This window comes from Furipterus horrens, unplaced genomic scaffold, assembly GCF_987537825.1.
Source record: "Furipterus horrens unplaced genomic scaffold, mFurHor1.1.pri manual_scaffold_2, whole genome shotgun sequence".
NCBI classification, from domain to species: Eukaryota; Metazoa; Chordata; class Mammalia; order Chiroptera; family Furipteridae; genus Furipterus; species Furipterus horrens.
In genome coordinates, this window is record NW_028327172.1 from 121959446 (window position 1) to 121982490 (window position 23045).

The 23045-nt window shown below is 36.8% G+C and overlaps 1 protein-coding gene across 1 annotated transcript in view; it reads left to right on the plus strand.

Annotated features, from left to right (window-relative positions):
* The window catches only part of GSTCD (glutathione S-transferase C-terminal domain containing), a 136646-nt gene extending 124903 nt beyond the window's left edge, over positions 1-11743 (plus strand). The window contains exons 9-12 of the mRNA XM_090266369.1: positions 2491-2624; positions 4477-4507; positions 7937-8006; positions 10984-11743. Coding sequence (XP_090122495.1) covers positions 2491-2624; positions 4477-4507; positions 7937-8006; positions 10984-11120 — 372 coding nt within the window. The 3' untranslated portion in view covers positions 11121-11743. The remainder of the gene's footprint in view (positions 1-2490; positions 2625-4476; positions 4508-7936; positions 8007-10983) is intronic.
* Positions 11744-23045: the final 11302 nt, after the last annotated feature.

Consider the following 23045-nt stretch of genomic DNA (forward strand, 5'->3'; position numbering starts at 1 on the left):
GTCCAGGAAGCACAGAGAGTCCCAAATAAGATGGATGCAAAGAGGCCAATGCCAAGGCACATCATAATTAAAATGCCAAAACTTAAAGATAAAGAGAGAATCTTAAAAGCAGCCAGAGAAAAGCAGTTAGTTACCTACAGGGGCATTCCCATAAGACTGTCAGCTGATTTATCAAAGGAAACTTTACAGACTAGAAGTGATTGGCAATAAATATTCAAAGTCATGAAAAGCAGGGGCCTACAGCCAAGATTGCTCTACCCAGCAAAGCTATTATTTATAATCAGAGGACAGATAAAGAGCTTCCCAGGGGGAAAAAAAAAAAAACCACAAAAACAAACAAAAAAATAAAGAAATCCATCATCATCAAACCATTATTATATGAAATGTTAAAGGAACTTGTTTAAGCAAAAGAAGATCAAAACTATGAATAATAAAATGGCATAAATACATATCCATCAACAATGAATCTAAAAGAAACCAAGCAAACAAGAACAGAGACAGAATTATGGATATGGAGGGTGTTTTGATGGTTGCCAGATATGAAGGGGGTATGGGGGAAATAAGAAGTCCAAATAGGTAGTCACAGAATAGCCATGGGGTTGTAAAGTACAGTGTAGGAAATGGAGTAGCCAAATAACTTAATACGCATGACCCATGGACATGAACAATGGTGTGAGGATTGCCTGAGGGAGTAGGGGATGCTGGTTACAGGGGGCAAAAGGGGGAAATTTTGGAACTGTGATAGCATAATCAATAAAGTATAATAAAAAAGAAAACTTAAAATTGTCTAAACTATTCTTTAAGAGCCTTAGAGGGTTGTGGAGGGAAGCCTCCTGTTGTAGTTGATGCCTGGAGTCAGGATCCTGCCCCTTAGGAGATGCTTTTTTGTGGGTCCTCGTTTAATTCCCTGGAGCCTTAATTTCCTCACTTCTGAAATGGAGACAATAAAATCTTTCAGGGCTGTTGTGAGCATGGAAAGATTTGCGTGCAATCACTCAGCATAGCACCAGTACATAAAGGGCACTCAGTGAGTGTTGGTTCTCTTCTCTCTCCCTCCAGAGAAAAATGCATCCATAATTTTTACTATGAGATTTTCTCTAGCCACTCATGAAAATAAGAATTAGCCTTATTTTTGCTCTTTAGAGCTATTTAAAAAAAAAAGGGTCAAATGAGAAATCAATGTTTTGTAGTATCTCAGTTACACTGTAGTTGTTGCTGCCTTCACTGGCAGTGGCCTTTGTAGGCTCAATTTTCAAAGTGAAACCAAAAAAGTGGGTTGACAGCAATCATAAGGATTGTTGATTTCTCTGTAGTTGATGTAAGCTTAGAAGGAGGAGAGAATTCAGGATAAGGATTGAGAGCAGATAGCTTGCTTTTCTCTTCCCAATACAGCATTGTTTTTGGTTTTCCAGCTCAAAACGGAATCTGGCTTTTACTATTTCACATTCAGAAATTTCCAGAAAATATTCTCTTCACCCTAAATGCCACTGCCTACCCTGAAGTTGAGAGATCTGTCCCTAGAAAGGGCAATTATAATGTAATACAATTTGCTTCTGTCCAGAATGAAGTGGAAATACGAGCATTTTTTTGAAAAAATGCTTCATTCTTCAGGATTCCTACATCTGATTTTCTTTCATAATAGTCCTATCTTGCTTTGTTTGTCATAATAATTTTCAAAATTGTCTATTTTGTAATACAGTATAGATATATTTAAGGAATTTGCTTTGAAAACATTTTAAAATCATTTTTAGAGTTACTTTTCTTTTCATGAATTATTGAAGCCCCAATCATGACTTCAATTTTTAATTTTATTTGTTCCTTTTTAAATAAACCTATTGAAAGTAGTTTATGCAATTTATTATTAATGATAATAACTGTAATAATATGAATATGAAAATGTGCTATGTAAATATAATTCAGTAAGTTTTTACAAAGCACTAATTAGATTGTATTTATGCAGCATTTAATAAAGTGTCTTCAAATACATTTTTATTTTATCTTTGCATCATTAATATGATATGTCATGTTAACCATAGTTTATAGTTGAAGAGACTAAGGCTCAAAGAAATTAAATTTTTAGTGGCCCAGGCTCACATAGCCAACTAGAGTTCTAGTCTAGAGGAAATTCTAATTTCAACCTAGTATTCTTGCAACAATGCTACAACTGAAGTAAATTCATAAAAGCAAGAGCACTAATATAGACATACTATATTTTCCATATTTAACATCATGTCAGGTTCTCCACCGAATTAATCTTATGCTTCATTTGCGATATTCCATTTGTAATTTTCAACCTTGCTTAATTTTTTTAATTAATAAGAATAGCTGACTAGTTCCTTGGTGTGTCCAAATGAGAACTATTATGGAATAATATTCTGGTAACTTGAAACCTCTTGAGGATCAGTCCTCCCAAAAAGTCTCTTTTAAAAAGACACAAAAATTGCACTGTTAAGAAAGAACTTAGCGCTAAGGTCTGGTTTTGTTTCCCAGGTGGCACTGCATGCTTGTGGAGTGGCAACAGACATGGTGATCGAGCTGTGCACCAAAACTCGGGCTTCCTTTGTGACCTGCCCTTGCTGTTACGGCTTTATTCAGAATACCTCCAAGTTCAATTTTCCAAAAAGGTGAAAGTTAGTGTTCTACCTAAGGCAGCAATATGGGGATTAAACCAGTGCACAAAACTCTTTTGATACAAAGTTTCAATGAGACTTCAGTTTTGAGCTCATTTTCTCTTCCCACAATGGCAAGTATTGTTTACAGGTTAGATAAGGAAGAGAGGATCTCCTCTATGTCTGCCCTTGATTTTTCTCCTGGATCCAGCTTCTGTTGAAATTTAGAAGCAAGTCAGTCTAGGAGTCACAAGACCAGAAGCATACCAGCTTCAGCACTTCTCTGTGTACTTCTGAATGGAAATCATTGCCTATAGAGGCAGTAGGTATAGTGGTTAAGTGCTTAGGAACTAGAAGTATTTTACCTGCAGGCAAATATTGGCTCCTCTTCCTTTTATATGTTTTTTCACCTCCAGTAATTCATTTAAACTCTTTTTTGCCTACATTTTCTCACCTACAAGATGGGAGTTATAATAGTAAACTACCCCAAGGTTTTTGTGGGAATCAAATGATATATATGTAAGGCACTTAGAAGCAGCATAGAGTTAAGTACTCAATAAATGTAAGCTGTTGCTAGGTAAAGTAGTAGCAGGAGCATTTCTAAGTACTGCCCACAGGTGGTGATTAGTTTGCAAGTTCCACAGCCATTTTAATTCTCATCACTTTAACTCAGCTTATTGGAGGGCCACTCTTGGTGTTCACGACATTCCATTCTCTGAGCCGTAGTTACTGATAATCAAGCTGATCGTTTTAACTGTAGAATAGAATAAACGTGTTAGTTTTGGAAAGTCTATCCTATAATTTATCAAAAAAGACTTCTTATCATTTGCATCATTACTTTTAAGAAACCTTATAATTTATTTTTTATTAGTATTTATGCTTAAAAGCATCGAAGTAATTTAAAGTTAAAAGTAAAAATTATAGCATTCTTATTCTTTGTCTTTCATTGTTTCATTCTCTACAACAATTTGCAACTAGTTGAGAGAAAAATCAAAGGAACTATGGACAAGCCAAAAATAAAATATAACTTGAAGCTTATTCAATAGTTGAAATTTCATTTTCTTCTAAATCTACTTAGATAAAATGCATATTTTATAACCCACCAAGAAATCTCACTCTAGCACTAAAAAGAGCCTTAATAATGCTAATTTGAGTTGTTCAGCCTGCGGTCTCACTTAACTGATTTTAAAGTCTCAATTTAAAATCTGCCAACTTTATCACATCTCTGTAGATTTACTGACATTTGCCCAATGACATTTGTCATTGGAGAACCAGGGCCAGATAACAGACAAGCAGGGACAGCCCCTGCCCCCCGCCCCCCCGAAATTGCTCACATTACACTAGCCAATCCTAACCTTGTGCACCCCACCTTTGCCATTCCTTCCCAGGGAATCTGCAGCAAGGGCTCCTTCCCTCTGCCTTCTGCCCCGCTGGTACTTCCCGTGTGGCCCTGCAAGGCATGACATGCCCCTCCTCCCAGAAGCTGTGAGGAACAAACTATCTTTCTAATGGCAGTCCTCTCCTGATCTGTTGGACCCTGCACACCTGAATAACAATAAAACCCACATTTTAAAACAGATTGAATCTGTGCATTCAAGCTGGAAAGAGAAAAGAAATGATTGTGCTTCTCTAATAATGTAAAAAATCTTTGAAAGAAAATTTTTAAATTAATAACATACTGATGGTATGCTTTTGCCTTTTTATAAAGGCATTTCAAACTGTCATAGTTTTTAGTTCAGGATTGTATTGCATACTCTTCAGATGAAATGTATCTTTTTGTTTATGATTTAGTTCCTTTAAGACTATTCCTACTCCTAATATTTGGTATTTAAAAGGATGACTAATTTGTTTTTCTTTTCTATTTCAGTGAACAATTTAAGAAAACTTTATCATACAAGGTAACCTTTAAAGATCTAGAGATGTATTCCTATAATATACTTTTTATCTCTTCTTTATATTTTTTCCTCTCAGATTTCTACTGGAGTATATAATCTATAGTTATACTTGAAGTACTCATGAACATCTAATGTGCATTTCCTTTTTGAAATCAAGATTACTCTTAGGTGGGTGGAGCAGGGGAGAGCAAAGGGGTGGGGGATGGGACAACTGTAATAGAAAAAGAGTAAAAAATAAATTAAAAAATAAAAAATAAATTCTTATTCTTCACAACAACAGCAACAACAAAAAAGATTACTCATTAAGTAGTTGACAAGATTTTGTAGAGGGTCTGAGTGTCTACCCTACTTGCTAGCCAACCTGCTAGCCTGCCGCAGGCGCATGGATGCCGACAGAGGGCGGGACACTCCGGAGTCAGAGACGGACACAGTGGTCACTCAGTGGTCACTCACAGCGATAGGAGAAGCCAGACGGCCATATCTACACCAACTGCCTGAGGCCCAGTTGCTACAGGGCAGCTCAGAAAGAGCCAGGTGACACTTACACACACAGTGAGTTGCCTTACAGAAGAGGAGACCTGAGTTTAGGAAATCCAAGTGCTTTAAGACCTAGTCTTTCAGTAAGCATGCCTGCCCTCTGCTATGTAGTTCCCAAGGCTGTTTATCCACCAAGTACATTTGTAGGATAATCTGGAGCAGAGGCAAAATTTCCAGAAAGAGGTCAGATAATAATTTTAGGTTTTGTGAGCTACTTACAAATCTCCCAGGTATTCTACATTGCCCTTCTCTTTGTTGTAGTTTACAACCCTTTAAAAATGTTTTTTAAAAAATCTTAGCTTTCAAGGTGTACAAAACTGGGTCATAGGCTGGGTTTGGCCTGTGGACCGTAGTGTGCAACCTCTGATCTGGACTGAAGGCAGTGCCTCTGCTCACAGACGGGAAGACACACAGAGACTCACAGAGAACTGCCTGCCAACAGTCATCTGCACGCTGCGCAGTTCTGAGTTGCCAACCTGAGCAAAATAGTTTCCGCCTCTCCGAACATCACTACTAACTAATTAAATGATCAACAACATGACATAATGAAATCTAAGAAATGATAATGTTTGAGAGAAATACATAAATAATCCTATTACAAGTTAATAAATTTGGGTTTTTAGTTTTGTTAATTCCACTTCTTGCACAGACTTACTAAAAATGTATAGTATCATTCTATATACCAGCCCCTGCCTTCTAGGAATTTTACTTTCTTCCCTTTCCAAAAGCGAAATAATGAGGTACAGTGACCTAAAAATGTTCACTCTACCACGTCAGCACCTATATCCGCTTCACCTCTACCTCTTAGGTGCCCAGCTCCAACTCTGTCTCCTACTCTCGCCTCTCACCTCTCCCAGCGCCCCCCCTCCACCCATCGGTGTACAGACAGAACCTGTGGAGAAAAGAGAAACTTTCATGTTCATACTTCTCTTCAAACCAGAACTTTTCTCATCTTTGACTACTAGATTTAAGTTTTTATATCCTAGGGAACTATGGGTTTTAGGGGAAACATGCCAGGAACTTTATTTTCATAATGTTCAAAACACCTCGCCTTTCTCAAGGCCTGGCTAATAAAGTAGAAAATGAATTGAAAATAAACAAAAACTAGACCCTTGTGTCTGACCCCTCCTTGAGTGATGCTAGGTAAAGCAAACTCAGAGAATTTATGGAAAAAACCTAGGGTAATGAGGTCAGGTACCGCAGTCCCACTGCCCAGAAAAGAAAGAACAATTTCTAGATTCAGAAGCGATGGGGCACCCAGGCTCTTCCAGAGAGCAGAAAACTCTCTGGTACCCAATGCATCTCTTTGTCTCTTCTTCCTCCCACACACCTCAAAGCTGCTTGGCCACCAGCCTTGTTGAGGATCTTAGATGTAAATGTTCTATAGAGAAGTTGTAAACTCTGTGGCAAGATGGTATCTCAGTGTTTTCTAACTTAACCACGATGGGTGGGCTAGCAGACAGAACTACATGAACTTAGTGCCAAACGTCTTTAGTGCCAAACTTTAGAAATGTTTTTCTCCACATGCAATTAGCCAGCAAAACTTTACTGAATACCTTCCGTGTGCCTGCCCCTTTCAGAATTTAACTCCTACAGGGGAGAATACATTCACAAGTAATTCCAATAATTTGTGTAAGGGTGGGACTTAACAGGACAAGAGAAACGAACCTTATCTGAGGTTGTGATTGCCACAATATTGTATATATTTAAAGTGAATCTTAATTTAAAAGCACCATGAAGACAAAAGGCATATTTTTTCTTGCCTTTTCTTCATATTATATAATTCTAAATTCTTCTTCTGCCCCTTTGTGAAGCCAATGGAAGCTTAATAAAATTTATTTAAACCATTGTATTAGTACCTTACACATTGCCACTAAATTTCATAGTGAGCACTAAATGTTTTTAGCAATGTATTAAAACTGAGAAAAATTTAACCCTTCAAAAAGAACCAGCATTGCACAATCATTTCAATGACCTTACTTAAAAATGGAGGCTGCAAAATGAATGTACAAAAGACCAAGAGACAAATGATGAATCTGAGTTCAACCTGTTGGCTAAGCTGACAGGTGAGATCATTTACACACTTAGAAACTGCATCTGTTCTGAATGAGCAGTTGTCATGGGAGCACTACAGTCATTCTGACTGCAAGAAATCCCTCACCTCTGGCTACTTGCAGATTTAATTTAAAAGTGCTGTGCAGGCTCATCAGCTTTTCAGCCCTTTAAAGGGTGGTGATGATGATGATGATGATGATGACAATCTTTCCTAAAATTGTTAAGCAGAAGCAATAATCTCTCTCCCAGTCCCACAGGTCTACTCTGTGGTTTCTCTCACCATAAATAGACCTGCACCTTTTGGAGTAAGAGGAGAGGGAGTGAGCAGCCTCCTCTCTTCTAAAGGGACTGAGTGAAGGGAGAGTTGGGAAAAGCAGAGGAGTAGCCAGAGCTCTGCTGTGTATCCGGAGGACTACAGAAGCTGTAAACTGTGATCTACTATAAGATTTCCTTTCCCTCTGGCAGTGGGAAGGAAAGCCACTTAGAATGTCTTCTTGGATTCAAAGTTCATTAGAGGAAAAATGTAAATGAGTTTTAGGTCTTTTAGTATAACGTGTTGTAATCGCAAATTGCAACTATTTTCTGCTAAAATCAACTGTAAAATGGCCAGTGGAAATGCATCTTTCCTAAGAACTACATCTGAAGAGCTGTCTCTTTGGAGGAAATCAAGTTACTGAGCCCCATTTTCTGAAAATGTTGCTTATTTCAAACTATTTGTTCAGCACTTTATTCAACTAAACAATGTAGAACTCCAGAAAAATGAGGCAGTTTTAAAATTTTTTTAATAATTTTGAAACAAAAGCTTAAAATAAGCCCACATACTATTGCTTTTTCCTTTAGGAACACATGATTCTGTGCAGATTTGCAGATCAGACAGCTGTCCAGCTCCCCCCGCAGCGAAGGCTGATAGGTACGTGTGTTCCCCGCAGCTGTTCAGTGCCTTACGCTCTGGATGCCCAGGAGTGAATGCAACGACTCTGGAAAGAACTGGTTCGTCTATCAAGAAGAAACTGAAGTTTAATTTTTCCCAGAAAACATAATCCATATCGAAAAGGGCTTTGTGACAATAACACCTTATCCCATTTTTTGTTAACAATACTTTTAAATTAAATACATTTTCAGTGTTTGTACATTGAGTAGAATTATGTTATGAACAAATTGAAGGACCTATCAAAAGCAACATGAGAAAATAATAAAGATGGAAAAATCAACCATGTATGCCAAAATTGATACATTAAAAATGTGTAAACAAGGATGATAATGTTTTCTTTCTTGGAAAAAATGTATATTTGAATAATATTAATTATAGACTAATATATTTGACACTTGTAATATTAAATATTGCCTAAGTGGAAAGACTTAAAATTGCATTCCAAGTTTAAGTAATAAATGTATCTATGACTTTGCTTTAGAGAAAGAAATGTCATTTAGAAGGATAATAGCAGCTAATAGTTATTGAACATTTAAGCATTGAGCTGAATACCCTCCACCCATCATCCCATCATCTCCGTAAATTCTTATAAAAACACCCATGGAGTATGTACATACTGTTATTTGTATATCACAGGTAAGAGCTGGGACAAGAGCTTGGCCAGGACCCTCCAGCTGGTAGATGATGGGGCCACACAGTGAACCCAAATTATTTGATTCAGGACATGAAACTCTTAGCCACCTTTTCAGTGCTCACTAGTGATGGAATCACATTTCTGGAAAACTAGGCTCTAAAAGTAGGGCTTAGAATGACTGAGTGTAGCTAAAATTAGTCTTAAACATTTTTTAGAAAAGCCCCACATTGAAGACTATTCTGGTCTGGAAAGCAGATTGCTGTTTCTTTCGCTGAGCACCAGATGTAGTCATTAGCTTTTACTCAGGGACCACGTTATATGAGAACTAGTGACCTTTAAACTCTAAAACCAAAGTCAGCATAGAAAGATACTCACAGCTGGAGAGGGCTTTGAGACCTGAGGCTGAAGGAACAAGTGCTTTCTCACACTGGGGCATAAACATGTGGAAAAAGCTTACTCCTTCCTGCCAGCAACACTCCCTCTCATTCTCTCTTTCTTCCTCCTTTTCCCATTCCCAACACTCTTAAGTTAGTTGAATGTACATCTGATGTACAGTCAAATATATATGTCGAGGTATAATTTACATATATATCAAATTACGTTTGATATAACCTCACTAGCTTCAAATGAAGACATAATTGGTGTAGTGGACGGGAGGGTACATGGTTGGTGTTTTAGCCATTAAACCAGAAGTGAGTGGCTGGAGGGAAGTTGCTGGTTGAGGACGAGAAGCATTTGGCATGATCACTGGCATGAAAAGAGGGAAAGTCAGGCTCAAAGTCAGACTCTATCAAATGTCTGCATCTATACTTTGCACAGGTCATACTTCTGTTCTGTGAACATTTTAGAAATCTTCCCAGACCCCAAAAGGTAGACTTCCAAAAACTGGATTTCAGTTGTAAAGATACTGCTTCAATGGGTGAAAACATGAGATTCTTCTATGTAATAGAAAAGGAAAAATTAACTGAACTGGGATCAAAGCCAAGGCTAAGTGAGCTGCAGTGTAAACCTAGGGTGGGTACTGAAGGAATGTAGAGCATCCCATCTGACAGAGAATGTTTCATTTTAAATTGAAAAGTAGTTGGGGGAGGGGATGCATTTACAGATGTCTTAAAGGAGGAACAATATTTCAAGGGGAAAAAATGTCAGCCATATGGCTGTTGATGAAGAGAGGGTGATGTAGCCTAAGTGAAATTCTAGGCATCTCTTTTTGTATCACTCTAACACAGTTCATCTTTTTTGGCATGAGCCTTTTAAGGAAAATATACAAAATATTTTAAATCTGAATCTCTTGGTGCCGATTCCTACCTACTGATTTCACCTTCCACTTTTTCTGTGAGGATTGTTCTATCTTCCACAGAAGACCTTTTCTATTTCAGTTTTCTGTCTTCACTTCTGAAACTGTGTTAATTTAGCAATTTCTGCTGTCATTCAAATAAATCATTTAGAAATAATGTTTAGGGATTATAATTATTGAGGAAAAATTGAATGAGTGAATTTATATGAAGTCAGTAACCTTTTCCCAAGAGGAGGAAGAAGTTTATATATTGAATTTAAAGAAGTTGAAAGTGTAAAACCCATAGCTTTGAATATATTCAACCTCAAAAAATTTTTTTCCTGAGCTACTTTTGAAATAGAAGTGTGCATTTGCCAAAAGAATACAAATTCACTGCTTTCCTTGCCAGTCAGGTTTCCTCTTGTTTTCCAAAGATTACAAAGAAAATTGAATACGACTATTTCATATGGGTACAGGAGCTCTGAAAATTAAGATTATGCTGCAATCTACATTACTCATCTACCTGAAATAATCGGCACACAATTGAGAATTTTCACAAATATTTTCTATTTCTCACTTCTTTGTTGTCCTAAAAACTCTGGGTGCAAAATGCAACATTCTTTCAGGTGTCCCTTTGTTTGCATGTCATTTAAGATATTCTTAAAGGCAGATATTATTTTTTTACACTATTACAGATACTAAGTTTTCAAAGGGCTTGAAAGAGAAAAGGTCAATACATGGATTTTTAACCATAGAGGGAAGTAGAATCTGTAGTTTTTATTTGAGATTTATGTATAAATACATTTTAGAAAGTTAACATTCTTTAAATTTATAGCAGAAACAAATCTTTGAAATGTTATATATTTGTAATTGTTTTCTCTTTATACTGATCAGGAATTAAACTGAAAGAGACTAAACAGGACCTGAGGGCAAATAACGTTCTCTATATACCTGTAGACTTTTGTCACTGTATAGAGTCCCTTAAACAAATTGAAATGGCACTGTTAGCTGAACACTGTCTCATAATACCATTGACTCTATTTCAGGAAAACAGTGCATGTGCCTGGTGGATCTGGACCGAGCGAAGGCTGCAGAAGAACGTGGCTACTCCGTTCAAGTGATATCCATGGAGCCAGAGAGCTGCTCTCCCAAAAATAACATGATCGTGGGAGTCCCTATTTAGAATGAGATACACATTTGATGTTTTGCCATTTGTCTTCATGATGAAAGCCCAGTGGTGTTAAGGAGGTCCTCGGCATGACTAGGAAACAGCATTAGCCATCTTGAACCCATTGTGCTCAGAAAGGAAAGCAACAGAAAAATCTTTGAAGAAAAGCTGCATATAATACATCACAAGTGCTTTTATAACGTGTGATTAAAAGACCATTGGTTTTCGTAGTGAGAAAACCTGACGTCTCAGCTGCCAGCAGAATGATACTCTCTAGTTGAGGTTGCATCACTGGAATAACAATTTCCTTCTCAGTTCACAGCTTTTCTGATCTGGCCAATCTGGTGTTCAATTGAAAACAATGTACTTGCAGCCTTTCTAATCATTGAGATATTCAAGTAGAGACCAAAACTAGACTCAGTGGGATTGTTGTTTGTTTTTATATTTCTAACAATGGTACTTTTTCTATAATTAAAAAAATAATCTAGTCAGGTAATAATAGTATGGTTAAACTTTTAAGCTAAAGTGAGTTGGACTTGTACATCATTTCATATACTCCACTGAAATATACTTTCCATAAATTATCTGTTGAGATCATCTGTGGTTCAGACATTTATATGAAGACGTAAAATAATTGCAGTATATTCCCCATTATGAGCACATGTGATTTGGACATACATTTTAACTAGTCAGTAAATACATTGATTAAATAATTATCGAGGATCCATTATTTTCAGGATTCTGCCCAGATTGTTATAAGGATACAAAGAGGAATTACAATAGACACAATGCCTTATGTGTAGGAAGAAATCAGCCACCAGAGAAAGAGTAATGAATTAGTTAAGTTCTTTATATCATAATATAGTGTATTCTCACAGGATTTGTTTTTCAGACATCAATCATATTTTGGGGGTTTGTAACTTATAGAGTATAAATCAGAGGTGGGAGAATTATGGAATATATGCGCTTATTTGCATAGTTATCTCGACCCAAACTCATATTCCACCAGCCAAAGTTTTAAAGACAGATGGCACGTCCTGTCTCACGGTCTGCTAATTAATTTTTACATGTCCTAGGTTATTCCATTTAAGATTTATTTCATCAATTTTGATTATTTCAACCTTGTATGACATACCATGAGGAGAAAGGACTTTAATAAATAACTCCTTTATCTCTGTGGATTAAAATACATGAATAATTTATGGAGGGCAGGGGGCATTGAACTCTTGTTTTCTGGGATAAATTTTGAGGAAAGAATTAATCATCAGCTCTGAGTATTTTAGTCATTTCCACCTTATAAACACACCATGTCCTTTTATCCTGGACATTTTTTTTTTATTAGGGTATAATTTACACATAATAAAATAAGAAAATTTAAGTGTCCAGGTTGACAAGTTTTGATAACTTAATACACCCATGCAACCACCGCCAGAAATAAGATGTAGCATATTTCCATCAGCCTAGGAACTTCTCTCGTGTTCCTTTCAGTTCATTATCCTTGACCCCAAAGGCACTCTCTCATTTCTATCCTACATTTGTCTGGCCTATTTTTGTCCTTCAAATAAATCAAGTCATTAAGTATGTAGTCTTTTGTGTCTGGCTTCTTTTGCTCAACAGTATTTTTTGAAAAATATTCACATTATCACGTGTATCAATAGCATCATATTCCTACATAGTATCCCATTATATAAATATATTAAAATGTGTTTATCCATTCTCCTATTGGTATTTATTTGGATTGTTTCCACTTTGAGAATCTTATGAATGAGGTGTACAACTATTCTTGTACAAGTCATTTTGTGGATGTATGTTTTTATTTCTCTTGAATAAACACCTAGTAGTGGAACTACTGGGTCATTAAATAAAGGAATGTCAATTGCCAAACAACTTTCCAAAGTGGTTTTACCTTTTGTATCCTCACCAGCAACATATGACAGTTTTAGTTCTCCACACCCTGTCTCCAGCATACCATATTATCAGTCTTTTCTGGATCTGAATTGCTGTTCCGTAGTGGTTCTGATTTTCATTTCTCTGATGACTAGTGATGTTTAAGCATCATTTATAAAGTGTCTATTCAAGGCCTTTGCTCATTTGTAAAATTAAGTTAACTGGGTTTTTTTGTTGTTGATTTATAAGAGTTCTTTGTATGTTCTGAATATGAGTCCTTGTCAGATATATGTATTGAGAATATTTTTCCCAGCTCACCTACTCATTTTCATAATGAATGTTTTGGTTTTCATAAAGCCTAATTTATGTCTTTTTAGGGTAAATATTTTGTGTGTCCTCTATAATAAATCTTTACTTATTCTAAGGTTATGAAGATCCTTCCTGTGTTTTCTTATAGAAACTTTATGGTTCTAGCTTTTTACATTTAGGGCTATTATTTATCTCAAATCCATATTCATATGCAAAAGGAGGTAAAATTTGAGGCATATACAGTTGTTTTGGCACCATTTGTTTAAAAAATTTTTTTCTCCCTATAGGATTGACTTGGCACCTAGGTTGAATATCAGTTATTATATATATATGATTCTATTTCTGAATTTTCCAGTCTGTTCCATTAATCAATTCGGTTGTTACAGCTATATAATAAATCTTAAAAGTAGGTAGTTTGTTTTCCAAAGTTACATTTCATTTTTTCAGATTGTTTTGGCTGTTCTAGGTCCATTGTACTTCCACATAATTTCAAAAATTTAATTATCAATTTTTTGAAAAAAATAAAACCTGCTAAAATTTTGGTATTGCCTGGAATCTAAGATCAATTTGGGGAAAATAAACTTATTAACAATATGGAGTCTTAAAATCCATGGACGTAATGTATCTTACCATGTATTTAGTTCTTCTTTAATTACTCTCAGCAATGTTTTATAATTTTCAATGTAGATATTTAATTTTATTTATTATTATTTAAAAGTTCTGATGCTCTTACCTTGAGCTCTTTACATACTGTTGCCACTACCCTGAATAAGCCTCCTCTGACCCCTCCTGCTAGCTTAATCTTATTCAATCTTCAGTTTTTAGGCTTTACCTTCTAAGGAAAGCCTTTTTTAACTTCCCTGGAGTACCTGTTATAGAATGTGACCATCCAGAGGAGTCTTCTGCATCCTTCCCAAGTGGCTCAAAGATCCTGCCTCTCCCCTAAAGCCCATATAATGAATACAGAGAATAAAAAAAAAAAAGTGACCCCACTGTTTTCCAATCCTTGTTCTCAGGCATGGAATTCTCCAGGTATGATGGCCATGGCTGATCATAGATGTGGGCGTTCCTGATTGCTCTTGGATCATGATCTTTCTGTGTAAATCTTTGCCAAGGCTTCTTCTCCACAGGGCAAATAAAATGTGCTGGTTGTAGGCAGCGAAAAGCTTGTTGCAACAGCAGCAATCCCAGCAGATGACCTGGTCTCACCCCTACACTTGCCCATCAAAAGCAAAGCTGCTCCTCACTGATCTGTCTTCCCCAAGGTTGTAATATTAGAAGGCAGGGCTCATCTTTTGCTGACTTTGGAGCCCGGCTCACAGATGCAGGGTTATAATTATTAATGACTAAACAATTTTATCTTATTTAGGGAGGCAAATTGCTGTGACGTTAAAAATCAAAACATTCTCAGAACACACATACAAAATAACATGAATAATAATAATTAAACATTTCATCTCATTCTCAAGATTTTTTTGGCTACAGGTGTTACCCACTCCATTGTTCAAGAAAATTGCCATTAGTAGAACTTCCACATACTGATATCTGTTTTTCTATTGACTTTTGTAATACAATTACAGATATGTTCCTGAGGAAGTGATATAATGAAATCATACTAAAATGCATTTTTAAATTACACTTTTTAAAAAACAGACTCATAAAGTGAAACATTTAGGAGTTTTGAATAGAATTTTTTTAAAGTTACATCAGAAACACCTATCCATTTAAGAAAAACTAGAAGATGTGGCTTAAAAAAGAGGAAAAGATTTAAATCACTGTTAATATTTTGTGGTATACCTTCCTAGACTTTGTTCTACCCACATATACACACAGACATACACATGAATTAATTTAACAAACACCAATAGAGTTTTTAATACTAGGCATTATTCTAACCCCTTATAAATAACAACTCATTTAGCCTTTTATAGCTATTTAATCCTCACAATGTCCTTAAAAGTTGGATATCATTAGTAATCCCATGTTATAGAAACTAAAGCCAAAGTTTGACGGTAAGAGCAGACTCAAATTTAAACTCAGACAGTGACTGGCACAGCTAATATTTGAATTCAGGCTCCATAGCAATCTTGCTGGGATATGTTAAGGTAAAATCTTTGTGCCTTTTGAAGTTCTACACAGAGTGATGTATTTTTCTCACTGTATATATATATAGTCTGTCCAGAACAAATCCAGAAAAATAGAGACATTCATTGAAGAAGATTTAAAGTACAAGAAATGTTGTACACAGGACAATGACACCTCAGTCCCCTTCAAAGTAGGCACTTCGGACTTCACACAGTCCTCCCAATCTCCATCAGCTACCCCATTGTATTTTCTTGAATCTCATTAACAGCCCGAAATCTTTTCCCTTTCAAAGGTGATTTTAGTTTTGGGAAAAGCCAGAAGTCACAGGGCCAAATCTGGGCTGTACGGGGGGCTGAGTCACCTGGGTGATTTGATGTTTTGCCAAGAAACTCTGCAGGAGACGCGATGCATGAGCGGGCGCACTGTTGTGATGAAGCTGCCAATCACCAGTTGCCAATAGCTGCAGCCTTCTGAGTCATCCAAATAGTTTCCCTGGAGGAATGTTCAAGCTTAATGCAAAATTTGATGCAGATTTGTTATTCTACTCAGTCATTTGAATGCGACAGCCACACAGTGCACATGATCACTCAATGAATGTCTACTGCCCCCACTGACTAGTACAGTGAAGTCATCATTGTTCACTCATGTGCATCCCAGTCCACTCTCCTTAGCTGCTGGGTTACATTGATGTCATGCAAATCAATCTCATTATATTAACAATGGTTGGGCTTTTTCCAGACAGACAAGATAAATATAGATATATAGATCGTCGGCAGCCGTCTGTCTCGAGAGACGATGGTGTAGCTTCTTAAGAGTCTATCTGCACCGCCGAGAATGGCTGTGCAGTCCGACTCGGGAGTGACATGGTATCTGTCTCCTCCCGTGTTGAATCGACATCTTGCGATGAAGCTACAGAGCCTGGGCAGGTGATATGGAGGGTCTGCTGTTGCCCATGCAGCAGACCCCCCCTCTCTTCGCAGCTGAAGGGTCCAAGGGAAAGACGGAGTCAATACAGCTTGGCTTCAGGTGCGCCGCAGGAGTTGCCGGTGTTGACTATAACGTCAAACCGCCTTAGGGACTCCGGCTCCGGATTTTCTGTCGGGGTTTACTCCCTTAGCCTTTCCCCTGAAGAGGTATGCCGCAAGGCAGCGGAGGTTTTTTGGAGTCAGAGTTTTCCTTCTCTGATGTGCCCTGACTGGAAGATCGAACCAGCGACACTTAGCTCGCAGGCCGACGCTCAATCCACTGAGCTAAACCAGCCAGGGAGATATATAGATATAGATATAGATACAGATATAGATATGGATACCTTTATATGTATATATCCACCCAAGTTAGCTATAACTCTTGTCTACATTATATTCATACCTGACCAAGCTGCTTCTATCACGAACGTCTCTGGTTACAAGGCAAAGGAAAAACAGGCATGGCAACTTCCTAGTTCATACAGATTCTGCTCAGATGTGATGTACTTCACATTTCCCATTTTGTTGACAAGCAAGTTCCACAGCCCCTTCTGAGAATAACAGGGCAGAATGTATAACTAATGGTGGAGGGGGAGTTGCAGATAAATGCAAACAATAATAAAATATACCACCAGCTATGTAGTTAAAAATAGAGGAGAAGAGGGAGAAAAGGAAAAGAAAGAATAAGAGGGAAGGGAAAAAAGGGCTACTGCATCTTCCAGTTTAGAAGTAGAGACTCTGAGTGCTAGTGCCCTGGTGTAGGCCATTATACTGGATCCATCAAAGACAGGGAAAGCATGTGCCACAAGCATTTCCTGTCATTGCTCTGTGGACATTTCACACTTGCGGATAGAACTTTTCCAGAAAAACACTCAAAATATATTTTTCTATTACTATAGAGGGTTGGAGAAACTTTATACATATATATTTTTTTCTTTTTTTAAAGTATATTTTATTGATTGTGCTGCTATGGTAGTCCCAATTTCTTTTCCCTTTGCTCCCCTCCTCCCATTACCCCCTTCCCTCCAGCAATCCCACCCCCCTTAGTTCATGTCCATGGGTCATGCATATAAGTTCTTTGGCTTCACCCTTTTCTATATTATTATTTTTAAGTATATTTTAATGATTATGTTGTTACAGTAGTCCCAATTTCTTTTCCCTTTATTCCCCTCTTCCTAGTACCCTCCTTCCCTCCATCAATCCCACCGCCCCTTAGTTCATGTCCATTGGTCATGAATATAAGTTCTTTGGCTTCACCCTTTGCTATATTATTCTTAACTTCCCCCTGTCTATTTTGTACCAACCAATTATGCTTCTTAATCCCTGCACCATTTCCCCATTTCTCCCCCTCCCCCCTCCCAGATGATAACCCTCCAAATGATCCCTCACTTATGATTCTGTTTCTGTTCTGGTTGTTTGCTTAGTTTGTTTTTGTTTTTATTTTTTAGATTCAGTTGTTGATAGTTGTGAGTTTGTTGTCATTTTAATGTTCATAGTGTTGATCTTCTTTTTCTTAAATAAGTCCCTTTAACATTTCATATAATAATGGCTCGGTGATGATGAACTCCTTTAGCTCTCCCCCATCACTTGCCCTGATGCCAGACACTTTAGTTTCTCCCCATGTACCACTGGTGCCTTTCCAATTGCTGCCCCAGTGCAGGAGCCCAGAGGGAGTGAGTCTACATTAAGTCCCAAGCCTGTTTCCAGCTCTTTAAGAGGAGACATCTGAGAATCCTGCAGTTTCTTCTGCTGCCCCAATCCCAACTATTTTTTACAGCCAGAAATTATGGGGAGTTATCTTCCCAGCACTAGAACAGTGGGCTGGTTGGTCTGGTGTGGGGCTGGGATTCCTGGCTCCTGAGGTATCCCTCCCAGTTTTTATCAACCGCACAGTGTGGGACTGCCCATTCTGTATATCCCCATCTCTGCATCTCTGCCCTTCTTACCCATCTGGATGACTGTGATATCTTTAATTCCTTGGTTGTTAGACTTCCATTCAGCTTGATTTTCTGACAACTCTGTGTGATAGTTGTTTTGTATTTTAGCTGTAATATCTTCTAGGGTTGTGCAAAAACAAGAGCTGTGTTTACCTACTCCTCCATCTGTTGATTTTATTTTTAAATAGGAATGGCAACCAAGAAACCCTAAATGCCCTCCTTTCTTTCCCAGAGAATCACCGGCTTTTTGAGAAACTTCTATTAAATGGAGTTTCAAAGCTGCAAATTCTGGTTCATATATTAAAGTGCTTAAGTTGTAATGCCAAATATTTCTTTAGGAAAGTAAGAGTTTACACTCAGAAATTTATAATTATTTGTATCCCCATACCCTTAACCAACATAGGCATTTCCAGATTTTTGTTTTAATCTTCACCAATTTGATAAACAAATATTCTATTTTGTTTTGATATTCATTGTGAAATTAGGCATGTGATTATATACATTTTATATGGGTTTTTTTTTTTTGGCTATTTATATTCTGTGAATTGTCTATTCATTTATTGATTTAATCAATACCTCTACTGAGCTCTTGCTTCAAGCCTAAGTATTGTGTTTGCATGTCTTGCTCATGTTTTAACAGGTAATTTCATCTTTTATGTAAAGACTCATAAAGGTTTATTTATGGATTGAAGATTTTTTTGTTAATTACATTATACTTTTTTTTCATTTGGCCTTTATGAGAGAAGGTATTGTTTTCGTTTTGCTGTTATAAACTAAAATACACATTTGGGTATATATGTCACTCTTTTCCTTGTGATTTCTGCTTAGATTTTTCCCACCCAGTAATAGAAAATATTCACTTATACTTTTGGTATTATAATTCTTTAATAATTTTAGTTTTACATTTAAATCTTTAACCTAACACATTTTTTTCTGGTGGGTGGTTTGAGGTAGAAATCTAAGATTTCTTTTCACATCATTATTTTCATCACATTATTATAAAAATTTAATTTTTTCCCATTGATTTAAGATGATTTTATCATCTTAAGTATGACTAAGTATACTTGAGAGTTCCTTCGCTTTTACTCTCTTCTGCTGAATTTTTTACCAGAATTGCACTCACTCAGTTTTGCAGTTTTAAAATACATTTTGACATCTAACAGGGTACATTTTAGGTTTGAAAATAATGTAAAGGATTTGTGATTTGAGCCAGAACATGTGTGAACCTCTCCTGAAACTGTACCCCCTGGTTCCTGTGGACATGCATTTTCCTAGAACAAATGGCCATAGTATTAATTAGATTCTCAAAAGAATCCATGACCCCATGTAACATTAAGTATCAGTGATCAAAGGAAATGAAAATGTTATAGAAATTAATGTTTTACATTAAAGAATTAGCCAAATATTATAATCTTTTTTCCCATATTTTCAATAAAAGAATATTTGCTTTTGCAGGACTCCTTTTTCCTAGAACTATGAAGAAGCCACATTTTGTTCATTTGTGTTTATTTGCTTTAAGGTCTAGATTATCTGACCCAAATAGCAACAGTATATAATCACATAAGAAAACAAAACACAGCAACAACCAGGAGAATATTTACTGGATGACTGATCTTCCATCCTGAAAATTTCCTTAATTGAGCCAGATGCAGTGCTTGCTGTCCCCTCCTAGAAGGCTATCTGTCCAACTAGGGTGGCCTCTCTCACTACTCTCCCCCATAATTAGTTTGTGTATGTTTACTGTGTGTTCCTCAGTAGAATTTAAGCTCCAAGCAGACTGTTTTACCCACCATTACACTTTCAGCACTTAATGCAATCCAGCACATAGTAGAAACTCAGTAACTATTTATAGAATGAATAAGATAGTTTAACACTTTCTGGATGGAGGAAAAGTACATATGAGGCTTTCCTTTCTCCTCTGTAGACATATGTCCAGGCACAGGCATGTGAGATTTTTGTACTGTTTTGGTTTATGTTGCTTTTATTTTGTTTAATGTTCTTAAACTATATTTAGGAAATCCAGTGCCAAAGAAAACTAAGTGACAGCTACTGCCTGCATCATCTGAGTAGTTTTTATGAAGAAAATAATGGCAAACTATGGTTCCTTTCCATGGAGGAAAGGGCAACATGCTTAAGCTAAAATAAGAAGAGTAGGTACTCAACAGATGTTAGTTTGATATTTACCATTGTAAACCTGTCTCAGTGTAGAACATGGTTCAGGCGAGGTGCTTCATAAATATGTGTTGAGTAAGTGATATTGAATGAGCATTAAAGAAACATAACTGTCCAGGCAATGAAAGACAAATACCGTATGAGATCACCTGATACAGAAACCTAATGAACAACACAAACAAATAAGCAAAATAGAACCAGAGGCATGGAAACAAGGAGCAGACTGACAGTGACCAGGGGGGAGAGGGGAGGGGGAAGAGGGAGGTAAGTAGGGGAAGAGTTTAGTAAAGAAACTAGTATAAATAACCTGTGGACGTGCACAATGAGGTGGGGATTGACTGTGGAAGAAGAGGTGGGCTGGGTTGGGGGGGAGAAATGGGTGGAAAATTGGGACAATTGTAAAAGAAAAACAAATAAATAAATAATAATTTAAAAAACACCTGTCAAAGGTACAATCCATAGGGAGGTGCCATTTCTCTGTCACTGAAGCAGCTTCCATGAGAAAAAAAGAAGCTTGCCCTTCACTTGTCTGACGTCTGGGCTCAGTCACAGATTATTGCTCACCATCTGCATGCATTTCCGTCAGAAGGGTAGCATATGCAGGGCCTTGGAGTCCCACAGACATTTTTTTCTGTATGCTGTTTCCTTCTTTTTATAAACCAGCTAGCTCAATTATCTGAGAACAATAAGAGAGAGCCCAGTATAATTTTGGAATGCAGCACACATTTCATTTGAGAGCAGCAATCACATCCTTTAAGATGTTCTTAGTAATTAGGAAAAAAAGCATGGTTTATGTACATAACCAACTAGGAGGTGACGATATTCCTATAGTAATGATAAAGGTGAATTTTATACATAATCTAGTTGACTGCAAATTTTAAATGATCATCAAAGTTATGTCTTTTATTCAAAACCTGTCATTTATATTACATCCTTCATAAATCATCCCACGGTTTACTCTGAATTTAGCGAGACTAAAAATACAGAAGTACATTCCTGGGTAAATGACAACTGTTCTGCCCTTGTTATATTTTGAGTTTAGAATTGTCACAATCCAGGGTGAGGACAAGGGTACCCTTTGAGTAGGATTTTAACTGACTACGTGTATGGCATGTCTGCTGCTGAGTTAAGAGCAGACAGTTACTTTGGGACAGCACCTGTGTGTGTATTTGGGGAAGTGAAAGGCGGTTGTGCAGAGAGAGAAAACAATGCATACAAATCATATAGCTCCATTTCCCCCTTAGTCTCACCATGAGAGAGCATCTTCGCATTATTTCTAGAATTACACAATGAGAAATCGTTTCAGTAGCTAAATTATGAATTTCAACACCTTTATTAAATTAAATTCCCCAATTTTTGATGGATTAAAGTCAATAAAATTTTTAAGACATACAGAGTAAGCTATTTTACCTTCTTTTTCAGTAAATCTTTAGTGCATTTTTCATCCTGCACCTCAAAGAGAATTCTATTTGAGCCAAATTCTTCATGCTACATTAAAAATGCATCTCAGGTGTTTATATCAGGGGAAAGGCCTAATAGCTATGAATTGACTTTTCTGTTTTAAATTTGAATATACTGTAAAAGTGTTACTTTTAAGCAGTGTTTATTATTGTTTGTATAGTATTGTTAGAATTATCATCAGACTGAAGAATTCTAATTTTACTTCTTCAGTCTTATTTCCTAAACCTTTCTATATTTCTAAGGCTCCTTTCCAAATCTAATCCAATTTCCACCACCTCCTGGGCTATAAATCATGGATGCATTTGGGAAGTAAGTAATCTGAATAGAATAATTAATGCCAATTACCTTCTTAATTACCTAAGCTCTCTAAGTTTTTCTGTCTGGCAGAGAGAAGACTGCCTTGGTCTTCAAAATAGCCTTGGCTATTCCTGCCCTTAAGCCCTTATTGGAGCTGTACTGACTGTAGATACCACTTGGGTATTAAGTAACATCTTAACGTTGTTCCATTCTTTTTACTCCTGAAGATGATATATGCAAACAAGGTAGTTCCCTGCAATTCCAACTTTATCATGTATAGATTGCTGATTTTAACAAATCCTTTTCTTTTATATCATCTGAGAGCACCTGGTTTTTCCCCTTTTATATTTTAATAAGGCTAATTTTACTAATATATTTTATAAACTTAAACTCTCTTTATATTCCTGGGAAAAACTTACATTGCTCAAGATAAAATTTTTTCTAGATACTAATGTTTTATTTTTAATTTTAACATTTTTGTTCATATGTGTTATTGTCATGTGATTGTTGTTTTCTTTTTTTTTAAAGATTTTATTTATTTACTTTTAGAGAGAGGGGAAGGAAGGGAGAAAGAGAAGGAGAGAAACATCTATGCTTCTCCCAGCACACCAAATGGGGCCAAACCCGCAACCCAGACATGTGCCCTGCCTGGGAATCAAACCATTGACTCTTCACTCTGCAGTACAATGCCTAACCAATTGAGCCACACGAGTGAGGGCTAATTGTAGCTCTCTATTCTTATCATAATCTCATTTAGGTATCAAGATCAAGGCAATTCCAATACCATTAACTGGTAGGAGAACTATTTTTTCTATTCTCTAGAACTG